The 19345-nt window shown below is 40.7% G+C and overlaps 1 protein-coding gene across 1 annotated transcript; it reads right to left on the reverse strand.

Moving 5' to 3' along the window:
• Positions 1 to 8346: 8346 nt before the first annotated feature.
• Positions 8347 to 17930, reverse strand: LOC142856006 (binder of sperm protein homolog 2-like). The gene is made up of 5 exons (XM_075982764.1): positions 17848 to 17930; positions 12269 to 12339; positions 10722 to 10754; positions 8704 to 8844; positions 8347 to 8498 (listed from the first exon to the last, which is right to left on the reverse strand). The coding sequence occupies exons 1-5, from the start codon at positions 17928 to 17930 to the stop codon at positions 8347 to 8349; spliced, it is 480 nt and encodes a 159-aa protein (XP_075838879.1).
• Positions 17931 to 19345: the final 1415 nt, after the last annotated feature.

Below are 19345 nucleotides of genomic sequence, written 5' to 3' on the forward strand. Positions count from 1 at the left end.
CCCCACACACCTACACAGATACAAAATTTTAAGGTCTTTTAAACATAATTGAATCTGGTCTCCCATTTGTCATCATGGCTTGGTCATTACCTAAAACATATTGTGGGAGCTTTTTCTGTGAATGCATCAATCTCCACCACTTCCTTGTGTGCATGCATATCAAATTTTAGATGGTTGGAGATTCTCCATCATCTACATAGGAGATTTCTGATTTAAACAAATTTCCTGACCATTGACAGTGATCAATGAATTAAGTGTCTTTCAAACAGCAGGCTGTACATGTTATGTTATTTTTTTAAGTATATTCAGTTTTTATAATCAGGAATGCATGCACTCTTCTTAGGTCACATCTCCTGCCCCGTGGACCCATACTATTCTGATCTCTTCTCAGAGAGAGAAAAAAACTATTTGTTAGAGAAGAAGACACATGTAATATTGATCTTTGGGCAGGAGGGGAGACTGAGACATTCCTTCTAATGTGTTCTTTCCATCTCAGTTTTTAGGTAAACATGGGTGTTTTTGAAGAGACAGAAGTTACAAATCCATCAGATGTCTCTCCAAATATAATTCTTTTATCATTACGGAACATTCTGATAATAAATGCTTGTTCTCTTGTCTACACTGGTGTTTTGCTTTCCTAGGATGGGTGGAAAGAACAAATCACATTGATAATCAATTAATTCTCACATGGTGGTGTTGTAACCCAGGGGAAGGTCTTGAGGTGGCTGGTTACAATGTGTCTGCAGTCAGGACACAAAGGGGTGGATTCTGGTGCTCAGTAGACCTACACCTGTTTCACCGAGAGACATGCAATCATGCTACCCACACTTCAGTGTGGATTTTCCATCCTCAAAGTCTTCTGAATATGCTCAAATCAAAAGTACCTCTAGTTTGAAGCAAGTTAACCAAACTCTCATGGTACCTAAAGCTTCTCATAAGTTTTAATTTTTGATGGAAATAAAATATGCAGCTTAAAACTTTGGAGCTGAAACTCATATGAAGTACTGTGAAACACTTGATTTTAACAAGTTAAACATCTGAATTTAACAAGTCAGTGGCATTTAATACAATCAGAATGTTGAACAACGACCTCCACCAAGTTGCAAACATTTTTATCAGCATGGAAGGAAGTTCTGTCCCCACTAAGCAGTAATCACCCACCTTCTTTCCCCCCCAGACCCTGACAGCCACAAACCTTTCTTTTACTATAAAGTTAACAATTGTGGATGTTCCCCATCACCAGAATCATACAGCATGTGACAATTTGTGCCTGGCTTATTTTCATCAAACTAATGCTTTGGAGAGTGACCCACATTTTTCCATCTCACTACTTTGTTTCTTCCTATGACCAAATAATACTCCACTGTGTGGGTGAACTACCTGTTTTTTATCTATTAATATGTATGTCTTGAAAGTACATGTCTGTTGTGTGGAAATTGACTAATTTTCTTTTTTTAATCACATGCATTTTATTTACTTTTTAAATTTCATTTTACCTTCCCACCACAGTTCTCCCACCCCCACCACTCTCCCACCTCCCTCGCCTCCCCCCACCCACTTCTCCCAAGGGTAAAGGCTCCCATGAGGAGTCAACAAAGTATGTCACATTAACTTGGGACAGGACTAAGCCCCTCCCCGCTGCATTAAGGTTGAGCATGAAATCCCTTCATAGGGAATGGATTCCAACAAGCTAGCTCATGCACCAAGAATAGATCTTCGACTTATTGCCAGGGGCTTGTCAGATAGTCCAAGCATCATCACTGTCTCCCACATATGAAGGCTCTAGTTTGGTCCCATGGAGGCTCCACAGTTATCAGTTCCCATGAGATCCCATAAGGTTGGTTCAGTTGTCTCTGTAGATTTCTCCATCATTATCTTGACCTCCCTTGCTAATATATTCCCTCCTTCCTCTCTTCAACTGGATTCAAAACCTGTTACAAGTGTCTCTCATATTTGGATTTATAAATTTATATCTTTCACTGGGTTAAGAAAACTACAGTCTCACTGATTATATCGTCTATCTTGTTAGACTTTCTGTACTTATCTTTCTACACCATGGATTCTTGGGGGTTTGTCTCCTGAACATATTTAAGTTCTTGAATTTGGGCCATGCTTATCTCATCATTTTCTCCCTACCCTTTTCTATATATGTGTGTGTATGTATGTGTGCATACATGTCTGTGTTTATATGCATGTGTGTTCATGGGGGTGCAGTTGGCTGTGCCTACGTGCTTGAATGCCAGATATCAACTTTGAAAGTTTTAAGCTCTAGCTCACCACTTTATTTGGGGTGATAAAAGCAAGGTTTCTCACTGATTGTAAAGCTCATCATTATAGCTAGGCTGGATGGCCAGCAAGCCACCAGGATCTGTAGCTTCTACCACCACCCCCAACCAGTGCAGAGGCTATAGATACAGAAATAGGTTAGTATAGATATAGTAGGTTGCATGAATTTAATATTGTCTCAACTTGTTCTATCTTTTATCCCCTAAGTTCATTCCTTTGATTGGCCTTATCTAATGCTGACACTTGTCATGGTGCTTTTTATTTAATTGATTGATTCTTTTATTCCAGTATTTATATTTGGTTCTATTCTAGGCTCAAGTACTTTGTTTAGCCTCAACTTCATGCTATTGGATGTTTCCTCTAAAGGTTTGGTCATCTCAACCATATTGTTAACTTTCTTCTTTAGACAAGTAATTGGGCTTCTTGCTTCATCTATCCACTTGAGTCTTCTATATTATTGCTAATCTTTTCATTTTTTATTTTGATCTTTTTTCTTTTTATTATCATTATTATTATTATTACAAATTTTCACCTCCTCCCATTTCCCTCCCCCTCCCACAATCATCATCTCCCTCCCTCTCCAGTCCAAAGAGCAGTCAGGGTTCCCTGCCCTGTGGGAAGTCCAAGGTCCTCCCCCCTCCATCCAGGTCTAGGAAGGTGAACATCCAGACTAGGTTCCCACATGGAGTAGAATCAAAACCCAGTGCCTTTGTCCTTGGCTTCTCAGTCAGCCCTCCATGTCAGCCACGTTCAGAGAGTACAGTTTGATCACATGCTCCACCAGTCCCAGTCCAGCTGGCCTTGGTGAGTTCCCATTAGATCGGCCCCACCATCACAGTGGATGGGCGCACCCCTCGCTGCCCTGACTTCCTTTCTCATGTTCTCTCTCCTTCTGCTCCTCATCTGGACCTTGGGAGCTCAGTCCAGTGCTCCATTGTGGGTCTCTGTGTCTATCTCCATCCATCGCCAGATGAAGGTTCTATGGTGATATGCAAGATTTTCATCAGAGTGGCTATAGTATAGGGCCATTTCAGGCACTCTCTCCTCGGCTGCTCAAGGAACAAGCTGCGGACATCTCCTTGGACACCTGGGAACCCCTATAGACTCAAGTCTCTTGCCAACCTTCAAATGGCTCCCTTAATTAAGATATATACTTCCCTGCTCCCATATCCACTCCTTCTCCATCCCAACTGTCCTATTCCCCCAAACTCTCCCCATCGTCCCCTTCTCACTTCTTTCTCTTCATCTCCCCTTACCCCCGTCCGACCCCCAACCCTAAGCTCTCAATTTTTGCCTGTAAATCTTGTATACTTCCAATATCCAGGAGGATAACTATGTGTTTTTTGGGGGTAGGGAGGGGGTACACCTTCCTATTTAGCTTCTCTAGGAACATGAATTATAGGCTCAATGTCCTTTATTTGTGGCTAGAATCCAGTAATGAGTGAGTGCATACCATATTCATCTTTTTGGGTCTAGGTTACCTCACTCAGGAGAGTGTTCTCTATTTCCATCCATTTGCATACAAAATTCAAGATGTCATTGTTTTTTTACTGCTGAGTATACTCTAATGCATATATATCCCACACTTTCTTTTATCCATTCTTCCATTGAGGGGCATCTAGGTTGTTTCCAGGTTCTGGCTATTACAAATAATGCTGCTATTAACATAGTTGAACAAATTCTTTTGTAGTATGATAGGGCATCTCTTGGGTATATTCCCAAGAGTGGTATTGCTAGATCCTGGGGTAGGTTGATCTTGAATTTCCTGAGAAACCACCACACTGATTTCCAAAGTGGTTGCACAAGTTTGCATTCCCACCAGCAATGGATTAGTGTTCCCCTTACTCCACATCCTCTCCAGCAAAGGCTATCATTGGTGTTTTTGATTTTAGCCATTCTGACAGGTGTAAGATGGTATCTCAAAGTTGTTTTGATTTGCATTTCCCTGATCACTAAGGAGGTTGAGCATGACCTTAAGTGTCTTTTGGCCATTTGAACTTCTTCAGTTGAGAATTCTCTGTTCAGATCAGTACCCCATTTTTAATTGGGTTAATTAGCATTTTAAAGTTTAGTTTCTTGAGTTCTTTATATATTTTGGAGATCAGACCTTTGTTTGTTGTGGGGTTGGTGAAGATCTTCTCCCAATCAGTAGGTTGCCTTTTTGTCTTAATGGCAGTGTCCTTTGCTTTACAGAAGCTTCTCAGTTTTAGGAGGTCCCATTTATTCAATGTTGCCCTTATTGTCTGTGCTACAGGGGTTATATGAAGGAAGTGGTCTCCTGTGCCCATATGTTGTAGACTATTTCCCACTTTCTCTTCTGTCAGGTTCAGTGTGTTCAGATTGATATTGGGATCTTTAATCCATTTTTAAATGACACATAAGCATGATGATTCAACATATGTATGGTGTACCATCTGATGTGTTCATGCATACATACATCTTGTACTGTTTAAAGCAATTCAAACATATCCATCTTTTCAAATATTTAGCATTTCTTTATGATGAACAGTTAAACAACTTTTATTGTTGTTTTTTGGATACATAGTATACCTCTACCCCTCTTTGTAGTTTACCAGAGTGTTTTCCTCTCAATAAATTGTTAAGATCAACTTTCCCCATCCTCACTTCTTTCTAGTCTCACTTCCACTTTTTTTACCAACTGAGTTTCTGTGCTTTAAATTTTCTCCCATAACTTAAACATATTATAATTTATTTTTAAACTTTATTTCTATGTTTTATTTAAATATTTTTTAATTTAAATATATTTTGATTATTTTTCCCTGCCCTGAAGTCCTTCCATACCCTCTCCCCATCCACTCAACTTTAAGTTCTTTCTCAAAATAAAACATAAAAACCCAATATAATGATTAAAGCCCCTAAAACCAAGAAAACAAAATAAAATAATATCCAAAAATGAAAAGGAAAAGCAAACAATAAACTTTAACCAAATAAAAGCATGCACGCGCGCGCACACACACGCGCACACACACACACACACACAGCTGTGGATCCTATTATATGTTGGTCAACTACTCTGGAACATGAGGCCCTGGAGTAGTTAATAGCTTTATCTTGTATTTTAGCCTTTTTATTACCTTTGATTTCCAGAATTGAATGAGGAACTGTGAACTCCTGGAAATGTTATAATGATTCATTGCCTCTTATCTCTTTTGTTTTATGCATGTATTGGGATAGCTGTGTCTCAATCTCTCCTACCTTTGTGTTTGTGTGTGTTAGATACACATGTGTTCACAGGGATCAGATGCACTTGAGTTTGTATACATGTGTGAATGCCAGAGGTTGATTTTGAATATTTCTCACTGTTTCTCTCCACTTTGTTTTTGAGGCAGCATCTGTTGCTGAACTTGAAACTCACCATTAGAGGTAGGCTGGCTGGCCAGCAAGCCACTAGGATCTGTTGCTTCCATTCCCACTCCCAAGCAGTGCTGAGATTACAGGAATGTTTCTCATGCCTGCTCTTATGCAGGTTCTGGGATCTAAACTTAGGTTCTCATGCCTGTCCAGCATACACTTTACCCACTGAGTTGGCTGCTACACAACCTGTTCTTGCTGGTTCTATTTTCCATCTCTCCCTATCTTTTGGTCTGTTTGTTTCATTTTACACTACTCTTCTTGAAGACTTGTGTGTGTCCCACTGCTACTGGGGGATGGTATTGACTGTGTAACAATGTGAATCACCTATTTTGTTGTATAGTGTTTTCCTCAAACTCTCCTTCCAGGAAGAAGGGGAGGCTCAGAAGACCCTGGAGGTAAACAAAATGTCACACGTCTCAAAAGGTGGAAATTTGTAAGGTTTGTTAAAGTCCTTTTACAGCTTTATCAAGGATTTAAAAACTGCTAGAGACAATAATATGTCCAGCAAAACTACTGAGAGGACATTCTTGAACCCACTAGAGTTACAAGTTGGGCAGGAAGATTCAAGGTGCAGGTTCCATGAGTTGTCATCACTGTTAAGGTGTGCTTTTCTGTGATACAGCTGATTTGGGGGCAGGGGTGAATCCTTGCTCTTGTAAGTAACCCCTTACCCATACTCATCTTAGTAGTCACAATAAAAATTAATAAGTTCACCAGGTTGGACTTTGGTGTTATCATTACTTTAATTTTTTGTGAGTTCTGAATCTGGAGTAAGTAGGTGTGTGTGTGTGTGTGTGTGTGTGTGTGTGTGTGTGTGTGTGTGTGTCTGTGTGTCTGTGTGTCTGTGTGTCTGTGTGTCTGTGTGTGTCTGTATGTATTGTCTCCTCAGGAAAACTCTCTCACACAACAAATGTATGCTTTGACATTTTTTCCAGAAGCAGGATATCCAGATAGACAAGAGCATAGACATTTATTATCATAATACTCCTTAATGACAGAGAATTGTAGCTAGAGAAGCAACCAATGAATCTGTAACTTCTGTCTCTTCAAAAGCACACAGCTTACCTAAAAACTGAAGAGAAGGAAACATGTTAGAATGAATATCTTGGTTCTCCACCCTCCCAATGTCAATGTCTCATTTGTATCCCCTGCTATTAAACAGTCTTGTCTCCTCTTTGATAGGAGATTAGAATAGCATGAGTCCATTTGGCATAATACCAATGGCTTCAGAAGGCTACACATAATCTTCATTGTAATGGCTTTTGAGGGATGGAGATGTGTACATACACATGTGTGCATGTGTATATATATATATGTGTGTGTGTGTGTGTGTGTGTGTGTGTGTGTGTGTGTGTGTGTGTGTGTTTGAGAAATGGAGAGAGAGAATATAAGGTAAAGAAGTAGCCGAATATTGATAAGGAGGTTCTGGAAAAAGAGGGGGCAATACAATCAAAACCTATTGCATAAAATATTTAAATAAAAATTTTAAATACCAGCTGAATAAAAACTGAATATACATCTTGTTTTTTATAATGACATAAAGTTATGCTGTCCACTGTTTGAAAAATCCATCCATCACTGTCAATGTTCACAAGCTTTGTTTTAATCAGAAGCTTCATATATGGGTGATGGATAATCTCTAACCACTTAAAATTTGACAAGCATGCACACAAGAAAGTGAGGGAGATTGATGTATTCATAGGGGAAAACCCCTCAGTGTGTTTTAAGTGATGATCAAGCCATGGTGACAAAGAGGAAAGCAGATTCAGTTATATCTTAAAGATATATGTATCGGTGGAGATGTATGGGGTGGCACAAGCACCTGTGGAAGAAGGGAGTTCCTGGGAGGAGAACAGAAAGAACGCTGATGTTTCTTTTGCCGTGTGCTGCTTCAGAGTTTCAGTGAGTATCTATGTCATATTGACTTTGTGACTCAAAACAAGTTTTAAAACTGGAAAACAATGCACGTGTAACAACATGACTAATTAGTAGTCATTGCTAATGTGACTGGATTTGGAATCACCTAGGAAACACACATGCAGGCATGTCAGAAAAGGGTTAACTGAGAAGTAAAAACTCACCTAAATGTGGGCAACAACAGCTCTTGGACTGAAGCCTCAGTCACTAGAAAAAGAAAAAAAAGGAGTGATCTAACTGAGTACAAGCCTCTGTCTGTCTGTCTGTCTGTCTGTCTATCATCTGTCTCTGCTGAATGCAGATACAATGCGATCAGCTGACTCGAGTTCTACCCCACCACCCCTTCTTTCCATACCACCTCTGGCTGTGTTCCCTCAAACCAGGAACCCAAGAAAACCCGTCCCTCCTTTGTTGAGTTGTTTTCATCATGTGTTTTGTCACAGCAATGACAAAGGTAAGCAATGCACGTGCCATTATAATCATGAAACAGCATTAGACACCAGAACATTAGCTTTGCCCATGGTCCAGTACACTTGTTCTGTTTGTGGCCACGTTTGTGCTGCAAAGCTGAGCTGAATATTGGTGACCAGTACCACACGCTCTGATAAACCTGCTGTACTCAACAGGAGATACTTCACAGGAAAAGTCTACTGCCCCCTGACTAAGTCATAGCAGGAGGAGACGGAGATCTAAGACTCCCCGTCTATCATCCTAATGTCTTGCTCCTTTCGCAGCTCATAGGACATCATTCTACCTTCTCCCGTCATCTTACTTGTAAGGAGAGCATTGCTTCCATTTCTTATCTCTGTTGTAGTTGTCAGTCAATGAACACCAACTCCGATTCAAAATGTAGCCTTGCTTGGTGCATTCGTTAATGGACTTTTTTCCAAGTTGGAAAGGGAAGATACATATTGGAGGATCTGCATAGAAAGATGGGTAAGGGGTAAACTATGAATACTGTCCTCAAATTAAGCCCTGCTGAAAAAAACATTGAGCTTTTTTTCTATGATTTTTTTTTTTTATGTAGGAAAGACCATTTTCTGAAATCTAAAACATTTTCTCCAGATTCTACACACTGTCTCTCGGGTCCTGAATAACTAATATATACCTTTATAGGACTCTCACCAAATGCTTTGCAGTATCTCCACCTTCCTTGGAAATAATAATCAAGGGAGCACCAATCAAAGTCACTGTGAACAGAGATGCAGCTGTGGTAGACTACCTCATTATAGATGAACGGAAAAGTACAGTTTTGCACAGGAAATTCTGGAGAAGAGAACAATTTCAAAATGTAAAAGATGCTCAAGATGGGAAATGGGTTTATTGTATTATCTTTTGTTTCTTTGATTCCAGGTTCTCATTAGGCCTACCTTGGCTGGCCTACAACTTGCTATCTAGACCAGGCTGGCCCTTAACTCAGAGATCCACCTGCCTCTGCCTCCTGAGTGTTAGCATAAAAAGCATTCACTAAGATGCTTAGCAGGAATTGACTTTTTAATTTTTGTATTTCATTTAAATTTTAAGCAAAATTTCACTCCTGTAACCTAGTCTGTCTTAGAATCTGGAGCCAAGACTGGCCTCTAACTCATGTCAGTCCCCCTGCCTCACCGTTCCCAGCTGGAACTTGATTTTAAAATGTTCATTTCAGTGAGGCACGGTCCTGCTCTCCCAGAATGCCTGCAAACAGCTGCAGCTGGTGTCACTTGCTACCTTTCCTGTTTGTGACAGAAAATACCAGCAAATCTCCAACAGTGTCAGAGATTTCCTCAGTGGGAGGTCCGTTAGCAGTGAGAGATTTCATTTCCAGAGCTCATAGTCTGGAACCTTTCCTATCATCTGTTCCTCTGATTTACTAATGCGATCCCCAAACATCTCTCCAGTCCCCCACTGCCATCTACAAGCATTAGCATCACTTATAATTTTATCTGCCCTGTCTGCAACAATGGCATCTTCGCCTTCTCCATATGCACTGCTCCACTCTGAAGGACCTGAGCTCACTCATATCATAAACTGAGCCATACAGACGACCCACTGACATTCTCTTGTTCTTAAGAGAAGAAAAGGTTTTGGCATTGCTTATCTTTTCTTATAAAAAATCTGAATCTTTTCAGCATAATTCGTAACTCATTCTAAATATTTATCCACATACCCACAGATAAGTGCAGTTCTTCCCTTCATCAAAGACACTTCTTTTGGCAACAGAGACCATTACAGAAAACCATAACTGGTCAAAAAACAAAGAACAACTGATCATGAGGTTCCCATTCCCAGTGGATACATCTGTAACACAGCTTCATCACGGAGACCCAGGGAAAATTGGGGAAGAAGAACAGAAAAATTGTAAGAGTCAGAGGACCAGAAAATCTACTGTGAGATTGTGTCTCCTAGAAATGAAAGGAAAGCTTCGCCCACGATAGCTCAACAATATAGTTGCCTAAACAAGACCTGAGCAAGGACAACAATAATGGACATGCTAACACAGAAGGGGAAAATATCACTGAACCTCACCCCTAGTCAAAAAACTGTAGGAAACTAAAGGATGTTGAGAGTGGGAGAAATAGTTTTTTTTTCTCATAGAGGAGTCTCCTACTTGATTATCCAATACCAAGTGGTCAGCCCTAAAATCATGTACATGCATGCATCCCTGTACAGATGCCGCAAGCTATGACTATATATGTAAGAATATATAAGTATATATTACAGAAGAGGAGGCCAGGAATTTGAGAGTAATATAGAGGGAACATTGGAGAAGTTAGAGAATGGAAAGGAAATAAAGGGAAGTAATGCAATATTTTTAAAAGATAAAAATTTTAGATAATATTTGTAAAAAGATGGTTTTATTAATCACCTTAATGACCTTGATTTAATGACTCATATGAACCAATATAAAAACATCAAAGTTGACCCCATACATGCATAATAACTATTTGCCAAAGAAAAGAGAATAAACTATCAAGTACAGAAATGCACATAGTGCCTTTCTTGAGTGACAAGTCAGTTCTTTAATATTGTTTAGCTGATGTGACCCAGGGAATCCTCTTAAGTCAGAAAAAGTTTCCATGGCAGGAAAGTGTGCACCTCTTACTCTTTGAGGGGTGGAAGCTTACATTTAAGATGCTGCCAGATAGAGGTTGCTTTCTTACCTTCCTCTGGGGGGCGTAAATAGGGAATCAAGTCTAAAAGACAAAAAAAATAATTGGTAAAATGCAAGCCACCTTCTAAAGCACTGCATATTCAGAATGACTATCATCTTATCAAGCTGGGGTTGTATATCTGCCCAGGAAATGTCACTGAAAGCTTTGGAAAGCCAGGAAGCTCCATCCACTCAGATGTGAGTCCTCACTCCTTTGATGTCTTCCCTGGAGTAGGCCAAAATCATTCCATGGAACACAGGAGGGAAATAAAGCCCTGACAGCAAGTGATGTGACTCCCTTGGTCAAAGAGAGTAAATATCACATCATGACTCAGTATGCTTTCATTTTGACCTCTAGCCTTTCTCAGTCCTTACTTGCTCTGAATTCTCCCTCTCCAGCCTTCAACCCCTCTCTTCTACCTGTCTGCTTTCAGTCCTTTCTTAAATACAGCTACTCTGCCTTGTCATAGACAAGAGTTACTTAGATACTATGTCAAAGCATTCCACGTTGCGTGATTCTTCCTCTTTAGATCTCTGGTAACGAGAATCTAAATCCTTTCTAAGAGATGAGGATATGGTTCAGTTGGTTGAGTGCTTGCATAGCATTCACAAAGAAGCCCTGAGTTTGGTCCCAATAACAAATAAACTGACTAGGGATAGTGGCGCTCATCTGTAATCTTGGCACTCAGAAGATAGAAACTGGGAAACCAGGAATTTAAGGTTATCTTCATCTACATGGTGAGCATGAAATCTATTTGGACTCCATGAGACTCCTTCAAAACAAACTACTACTACAACAAAATGTTCTGCCTCTCTCTTCATTAGACACAGTACCCCACACTCTGTGCTCTTCAAGCTACCATGCACAGCAAGTCCAAATTTCTCTAGGACTCTGCATTCCTGTGGACACGGCTGCAAGATGCTGGCCACTCTATGGGAACTCCTCTGCCCTTCCTTATTAACCCTCACAACTACACCATAAGATGAGACCCCTTGTTCTGCATTGAGGTTACTCGTCTTCTAAGGATGTCATTCATATAGTTCAAATTACAAATGACTTATAAAAGGAATCAATATGAAAATTCTCCCACCAAACCTGAGCCCAGTCTCTCTGAAATCTGCCCCACAGGCAGCCCATGTAGTGTGTGTTTGAAACTTACAGACACTGTCAGTCAACAGCCAGCTAGGAAGGCATTAATAGACCATCCTAATGCAAAGAATCTCTAAGTCCATACACTATTTATTTTAGAACTTGTTTCCTTAAAAACAGACTTTGCAAAAATTTTTAAAACAACCTGTAATAGTATCCCTGTTTCATGAAGGCATTTTTATCACTCTACAGATGTTGAAACTAGGGCTTCCTTACTTGTAAAGTCGCCTATTCTGTGCTCACTCAACCAAGGAGGGAAAGAACGAACAATAGTTCAATCCACAGCTCTCCACCCTCTGCTTCCTGTACTGAAAAGATGTCATGGACTGTTGATTTCCAGCCTTTCTCAATCCTTACTTGCTCTGGGTTCTCCTACTTCAATTCTTACCCCTTCTTTTCCACCTCACCTGCATTCAGTCCATACATGTAGACAGCTAACAACAGCCAGCCCACAAGATGTCTCATCACCTCTAGTTGTCTGCAGAAGGCACACACAGGAACAAACCTTGCCTCTGACTTTATACTCTCCCTTTCTGCTCCTCCTACTCTGTCTTCTCACACAAACTTCCTCCACAGTGAATTCCCTTTGTCCTAAATGGCATAAAATGATTCAACATCTATCTTAGAATGTTCCTTGCTGTCTTTCTGAAAGTGTTGTTTGCCCTGTAGGGGAGCTTTGGCTTTTCCAACATGAAAGCCAATCTTTGAAAATCTTACAACTTTAAAAGATGTAGTCTGTGTGTTCTTCTGGGTTCTTTAGAAATTAAACATGGAGATATAATAGTATTTATTCTACATAGCACCACGCGGGTGCATTTGAGATTGCATCCAACTCTTGTCTGATTTCTTTTTTAAAAAAATAATTTACTTTTATTTTATCTACATTGGTGTTTTGCCTGCATGTATGTCTGTATGAGAGCGTTGGATCCCCTGAAGCAGGAGATACAGACAGTTGTGAGCTGCCATGTGGGTGCTGGGAATTGAACCCGGGTCCTCTGAAAGAGCAGCAATGCTCTTAACCACCGAGCCATCTCTCCAGCCCCACTCTTGTCTGATTTCAAGAGCAATAATTAAACAATAATTTGTCCTTGGGGATCAGGAAAGAAGAAAGAAGAGGAGAGAGAAAGAGAGGGAGGATGGGAAAAGATGGGAATGGAGAGAGGAAGGTTAACAGTGAGGGAGATGTTTAGAAAATTGAACACCAAAACTGAAGTAGATGTCTCCATTGCAACTGACTTGGTGTACTTCAAGACAATCCAAAACAAACAACAAATGGTCTTAAAGCCCAATCATAGTAAAAAGTGGGATTAACAGTCATTAGCCACCAAGTGTCTATAAAGAAATCAGGGATTCTTTTTTCAAACATTTTTTCTGTTGTAACCATATGTAAACATGAGGGGAAATGCTGATAAAGGCACAGAATCTGAAGATGAGTTTCAAAAACATAGGCTTTTTATACTTTGACTAAACTAATGTAATGGCCGTAAAGCCCCTCCAATGTTGCCATGGATAACAAATATCCTTATCAGATACAATTAAGAAACACACAGGCTAGCAGTGTTTCTTGAATACACCCTTAGAAGTCTCATCACATGTGGGATCCTGTACTTGATTCCACTAGGGCCAAAGACTTAGAAACTGGGGACCAAAAAGTCAAATCATCCATTAAAACTAAGTGTCTCATGAATAAGTGAAAAGTCATGGGTTCCTTTCAAGCATCCTGAGCAGAACTATCTAGCTCATCTCCACCCCAGAGTCCCCGAGATCTTACAGGTTAAAGATCTTTAGAGTGCACCCATTCACTGAGACAGTGGGGCTGATCTAATGGGAGCTCACTAAAGACAGCTGGACTAGGACTGATAAAGCTTGTGATCAAACCAGACTCTCTGAACATGTTGGACAAGGAGGGCTGACTGAGAAGCCAAGGACAATGAAGGCTTATGAGAAGCCAAGGACAATGGCACTGGGTTTTGATCCTACTGTGTGTACTGGCTTTGTGGGAGCATAGTTTGTTTGGATGCTCACCTTCCTAGACCTGGATGGAGCGGGGAGGACCTTGGACTTCCCACAGGGCAGGGAACCCTGACTGCTCTTTGGACTGGAGGGGGAGGGGGAGGGGGGAGGGAAATGGGAGGAAGGGAGGAGGTGGAAAATTTTAATTAAAAATAAATAAAGAAAAAAAAGAACACCTGATCTTCTCACAGTCATTGGAAATGCCATTTCTCCTTCGGAAATAATTGACTTAATGCCAGTTACAACTTAGCTCACATGTGTGAAAAAAGCAAAGAATCCCAGTCCAAGAGACAAAAGTTATTTTTGGAGCCTAACTTGGGAGGAAAATTGTTGCTATTTTAGTTAATTCTTGCTCACTATTTTCCATCATAACACAATCTCCAATCAGAGCTATCACAGTCCATCTCCAGTATTACACACATCTCCAGTAATGAAAGGTTCCGGTTCATATCCCTTATCAATAGAGTGTGGCAAGTGGTTGGGAGTTAGCTGCTTTTTACCTTCTTTGTTGAAGAACATTCTTCTAATCCTCCTTACTGTGTCATAACTTTTCCAAAAGAAAATAGACATATATGCCCCTGAATACTCATGCAGTTATGCAAATTCTGACAAATGTGTGCATAGTGAATGAAGAGTGGTCAAAAGTGCCTTGTTATGCATGCTGAAGGACATTGTGATCAAAGGACAGAGCACCTCACCCTCTGGAAAGACTGTGATGGACATCAGAAAGAACCCATTATTCCTTTATGTCTCAACTGAATAGTTACTATGTCCTAAGGCTATTGTCACTTGTGCTAAAGAGAAACCTTTCCAATTTTCTCAGAACCAAGGCTGCTATCCAGCCTACAGCATTTGGTGGATTGAAGCAAGTTTGAAAGAAAAGTTTTATCCAAGGTCAAAAACCTACAAAAAGGCAGAGATAGACTTGGATCTTAGAACTACTATGTATATACCCCAATTTCAGGCCAGTAAAAATTACCAATGATTCTGATACACAGGGAATCAATAGAGACTCCATTTTTGTGTGTAACATAAAAACAAAGAGATACAGTAATGAGTTTGCACTGCTTAATAGAATGTTCTGTTTGAGAAAGAATGGGCAGGAGTAGGAGGGAGAACTGTGTTTGGAATGAAAGAAGAAGAAAAAGAAGGAGGAGGAGGAGAAGAAGAAGAGGAAGAGGAAGAGGAAGAGGAAGAAGAAGAAGAAAAAGAAAAAAAAGAAAAGGAAGGAAGGAAGGAAGGAAGGAAGGAAGGAAGGAAGGAAGGAAGGAAGGAAGGAAGGAAAAGAATTTCCTAAATTTACAACAGTCATGCTAGAACCACTGAGAGATACTGGAGAAAAGAAGGAACAAAACACTGAAGAGAAATAAGTCAAAGGACTAGGAGAGGACTCCCTGACTAAACTTGCTATGGAAAGATGATGGCCAGAGTTCAGATCTTCAATGCCTACATAGTAAAAATGCCTGGCAGAAACAGTGGATCACTTGCACTTCCAGTGCTGAATTGCTGAGCTCTGAGTCATGTGAGAGACTCTGCTTGTGGGAGCCTAGCCAGTTTGGTTGTTCACCTTCCTGGACATGGACGGAGGGGGGCGGACCTTGGACTTTCTACAGGACAGGGAACCCTGACTGCTCTATGGACTGGAGAGGGAGGGGGAAGGAGTTTGGGGGAGGGGGAGAAGGGTGGGAGGAGGGAGAGGGAAATGGGAGACTGGGAGGAGGCGGATACTTTTTTTCCTTTTCTCAAAAAAAAAGAAAAATAAATAAAAAATATACATTTTAACTAAAATAGAATTACGTTGTAAGGGTCAAAGAAGTCTATATTTACAGGAAATGGAGACCATCACAGAATACAGAAACCCACAAGTAGACACAATGCAAACATCAGGAATCCTGGGGATCCCAGCCTCAATGAATACATCTACATCACATTCCTTCATCTATAGAACAGGGAACATTGTGGTAGAGGGATGGGAAGATTAGAAAAACCAAAGGACCAGGATATCTACTGTGAGACTATCTCCTAGTAATGGCAGTGGAACAAGAGCAATGTCAATAGACATGCTAATGCAGAAGAGGAAGTTTTCACAGGTCCCCCAACGGTAGGCAACTGGGGACTGCTGAGAACAGGAACACTAACCTCTCCCTGAGGCCTTGTTTTAAAGTAAAAGGTTGAGAGTGACCAAAGTGGACACCTGCTGTTGTCCTCTGTCCTCTCCACACACATGCACACAGACATGCACTCCATACAGATATACATAGACAAAAATTAAACCCAGCAGAACACAATTCAAGCTTCACAGTTCTTTGGTATCAAAAGGAAGCTGAAGCCCCATCCAAAATTATGTCAAGCATCCAAGGTAAAACCAAAATGGCAGTCTCCACTCCAGACAAACCTCGAGCTCTTTTGGGCCTTGCAACAAGGTGCATATTTTTAATGAGATGGTAATCCCTGTGGTGAATGAGTCGGCAGTGGGCAGAAATCTTACTTTGTTGTTCTATACAATTCAAGGAGCATCTAGTGACATCTTCAGAGTGAATCTGCTGTTTAAAACTGAACTTCTCCAGGAATCTGAGACAGAGAACTACAAATATAGGAGCCTGGACTCAGCCTGATACAGCCATAGGAGGAGACAGAAACCTAGGACACAGTTATAGAGAGCAGGAGGGCTGGATGCTGTCAAGTCAATAAATAAACAGCAGGTAGTAGGAGCTCAGTTTAAGGACTGAAGTATATAAGGAAAGGTGTCCAATATACAGTATATAAGAAAGGGTATATAATACCAAAGATAAGGTATATAGGTATATTAGATATGAGATAAGGCATATAAGAAAAGCCTTTCTCCTCATGGCCAGACAATCTCCTCAAATGAGAATAACTATTTTTCTAGGTCTGTGCCTGAGGTCAGTGGGTGGAACAACCTCTGGAGACACTTGTCTGCCATACATGCCTGCAGAGTAGAAAACCCTGAAGGTCTAGCTGTAATATCTGCTGCTGCATCCCTCCGGCGGGTATATCCACATCTGCAGGAATTTGGGGAATTATGATGACAGGGCTTCCAACCATGTGGGTGTCAGTGCCATTGCTTCTCACATTCCCAACACGCCCAGAAGAAATGTCCCCTTATTCAAACGTCAACCCAACCCAGGAGGTACAGTCAGAGTCTCTCTTGTGAGAAAATCTGCCCAAGTCCAGAGACAACACAAGCTCATTTTGGCCAGTAGAGGGCACTGTGGCACAAAGAAGTGGCAATATTAGAGCCAAGTCATGTCTCTAACAAAGTCTAATGCAGGCTCAGCAACAAGTGTAAACTACCCAACACACAAAAGCCGAAAAGTTCAACTGTCCTTCCTCCTGCCCAATTAACTGTCAGTCTCCAGTCTTCGAAGACTCAAAAAAAAAAAAAAACTGAGCTAACAGTTCTTTACTTTTTTGATTCTTTTTAAATTTTTCTTTCTTTCTTTCTAAATTTCTCTGGTGTTTTCCTTATCCATCTCTTTACTACATTTTTCGAAGTATATTCACTTAACTGCATTTTAAAGGTTTGTAATTTTTATTCTACTTCAATCTTTTTAGAATTTTTATTTATGTGTATGTGTGTTTTGTCTGCATGTAGTCTCTGCACCATGGGCCTGCAGTGCCCACAGAGACCAGATGAGGGCATCAGATCCCAAAGACTGGAATATCAGATGGTTGTGAACCACTACGTGCCTGAAAACTGAACGTAGGTCCTTTGTAAGACAAGAGCTCTTCACCATTGAATCATCTCTCCAGTCCCCTACCTCTTTTCTCTGTTTCACTTGAAAACGTAAGCCCAGTCACCACTGCCCAGGTTTCTCAGCATTCACAGCTTTCAAACCCTGCCAAAAAGGTCCAGTAAGCTCTGCTTACAGAATTATCAGGATGTGCCGGGTCACAGCCACACATGAGTAAAGTTTCCCACGTAACGTTTCTCCCGCATAACGTTTCCCACAATCTATAGTCCAGGTGAACAGCATAATGGCAGCAACGACCCCGCTCCTGGGGACCAATCTCTGAAAGTAGCTGCTTTTTCATTGCTGCAACAAAATATTTAACAGAATAAATTTAGAGATAAAGGGATTTATTTTGACTCATAGTTTTGGGGTGTGTGTGTGTGTGTGTGTGTGTGTGTGTGTGTGTGTGTGTGTGTGTGTGTGTTACGGTAGTTTAAATGATGTGTATCCCCTATTCTCTGACATTTGAATATATTGTCAACAGTTTGTGGCACTGTTTGGGGAGGTTTGGGAGATGTGATCTTGCTTGGAGGAAGTATGTCATTGGGGACAGGCTTTGAGGTTTCAAAAGATTTGGTCTATTCCCAAGTTTGTTCTCTCTGCTTCCTGTTTGTGACTTGAGATGTGAGCTCTCAGCTTCTGCTCTTGCTGCCAATCCTTCATTCAGCCATCATGGACTCTAAACCTCTGGCATATTGTAATAGGCTCAATTAAACTCTGTATTTTATAAGTTGTCTTCATTGTGTTGTCTTCTCTCAGTAATAGAAAACCAGCGGATATAAGTGTTTTTCCCACATGTACCTTAGCGCACCATGTGTGGGACACTTTTGGAAGCCAGAAAAAAGTAAAGAGTCCCCTGACACTGGAAGATACAAATGACTGTGAGCTGCCATGTGGGTGCTTGGAACTGAACATGGGTCTTCTGAGAGAGCAGTAAATGCTCTCAACTCGTGAGCCTTTTCTCCTGCCTATTTACTCACAGCATTCAGTCCACTGCGATAAGGTAGAACACTGAGATCAGCTGTAGCTATGGAAAAGGGAGCATAAAACAGCTAGTAGCATTGTGTTCACCATCAGTAAACAAAAAAGTGAGTTCTAGTGTGCCATTCACTCCTTTTTTTGTCGTCAGTCTATCACCCCAACCCACGGAGCAGTGCTACTCTCATTCAAGGTAAGTCTTCTTCTCTCAGCAGAGTTGTCCTACAGAAATGGTGAGGCAAAGTAGTATAGGTTGACATCAGCCAGTCCAACAAATATGAAAAATTACAACCAACTTCTCTTCACAGGTCAATTAATAAGGACTCACTAGGCAATTACAAATCTCTTGCCTGCCTCAGAAACAGGTACTCTTTCCATTCGATTTGCAGTTCCTGGAGGGGTGATAATAATATTTATACAGAATTGTTATATGAATATCAATAGATCGTGAATGGTGTGGGAAGTTCTTCTGTATATGTGTTGCTTTTATTGGTTAATAAAGAAGCTACTTTTGGCCAATGGCTTAACAGAACATAGCCGGGCTGGAAGAAGATATAGATATAGATATAGATATAGATATAGATATAGATATAGATATAGATATAGATAGCAAGAGAGAGAGTATGCAGACTCAAAGAGACACCATGGAGCCACCAGAAGAGAATGACATGTGCTGTCAGCCTTGCTGGTAGTCCACGAGCCTTGTGGTAAAATATAAAACTATTGAAATGGGTTAAT

Source organism: Microtus pennsylvanicus, chromosome 1, assembly GCF_037038515.1.
Source record: "Microtus pennsylvanicus isolate mMicPen1 chromosome 1, mMicPen1.hap1, whole genome shotgun sequence".
Lineage (NCBI taxonomy): Eukaryota > Metazoa > Chordata > Mammalia > Rodentia > Cricetidae > Microtus > Microtus pennsylvanicus.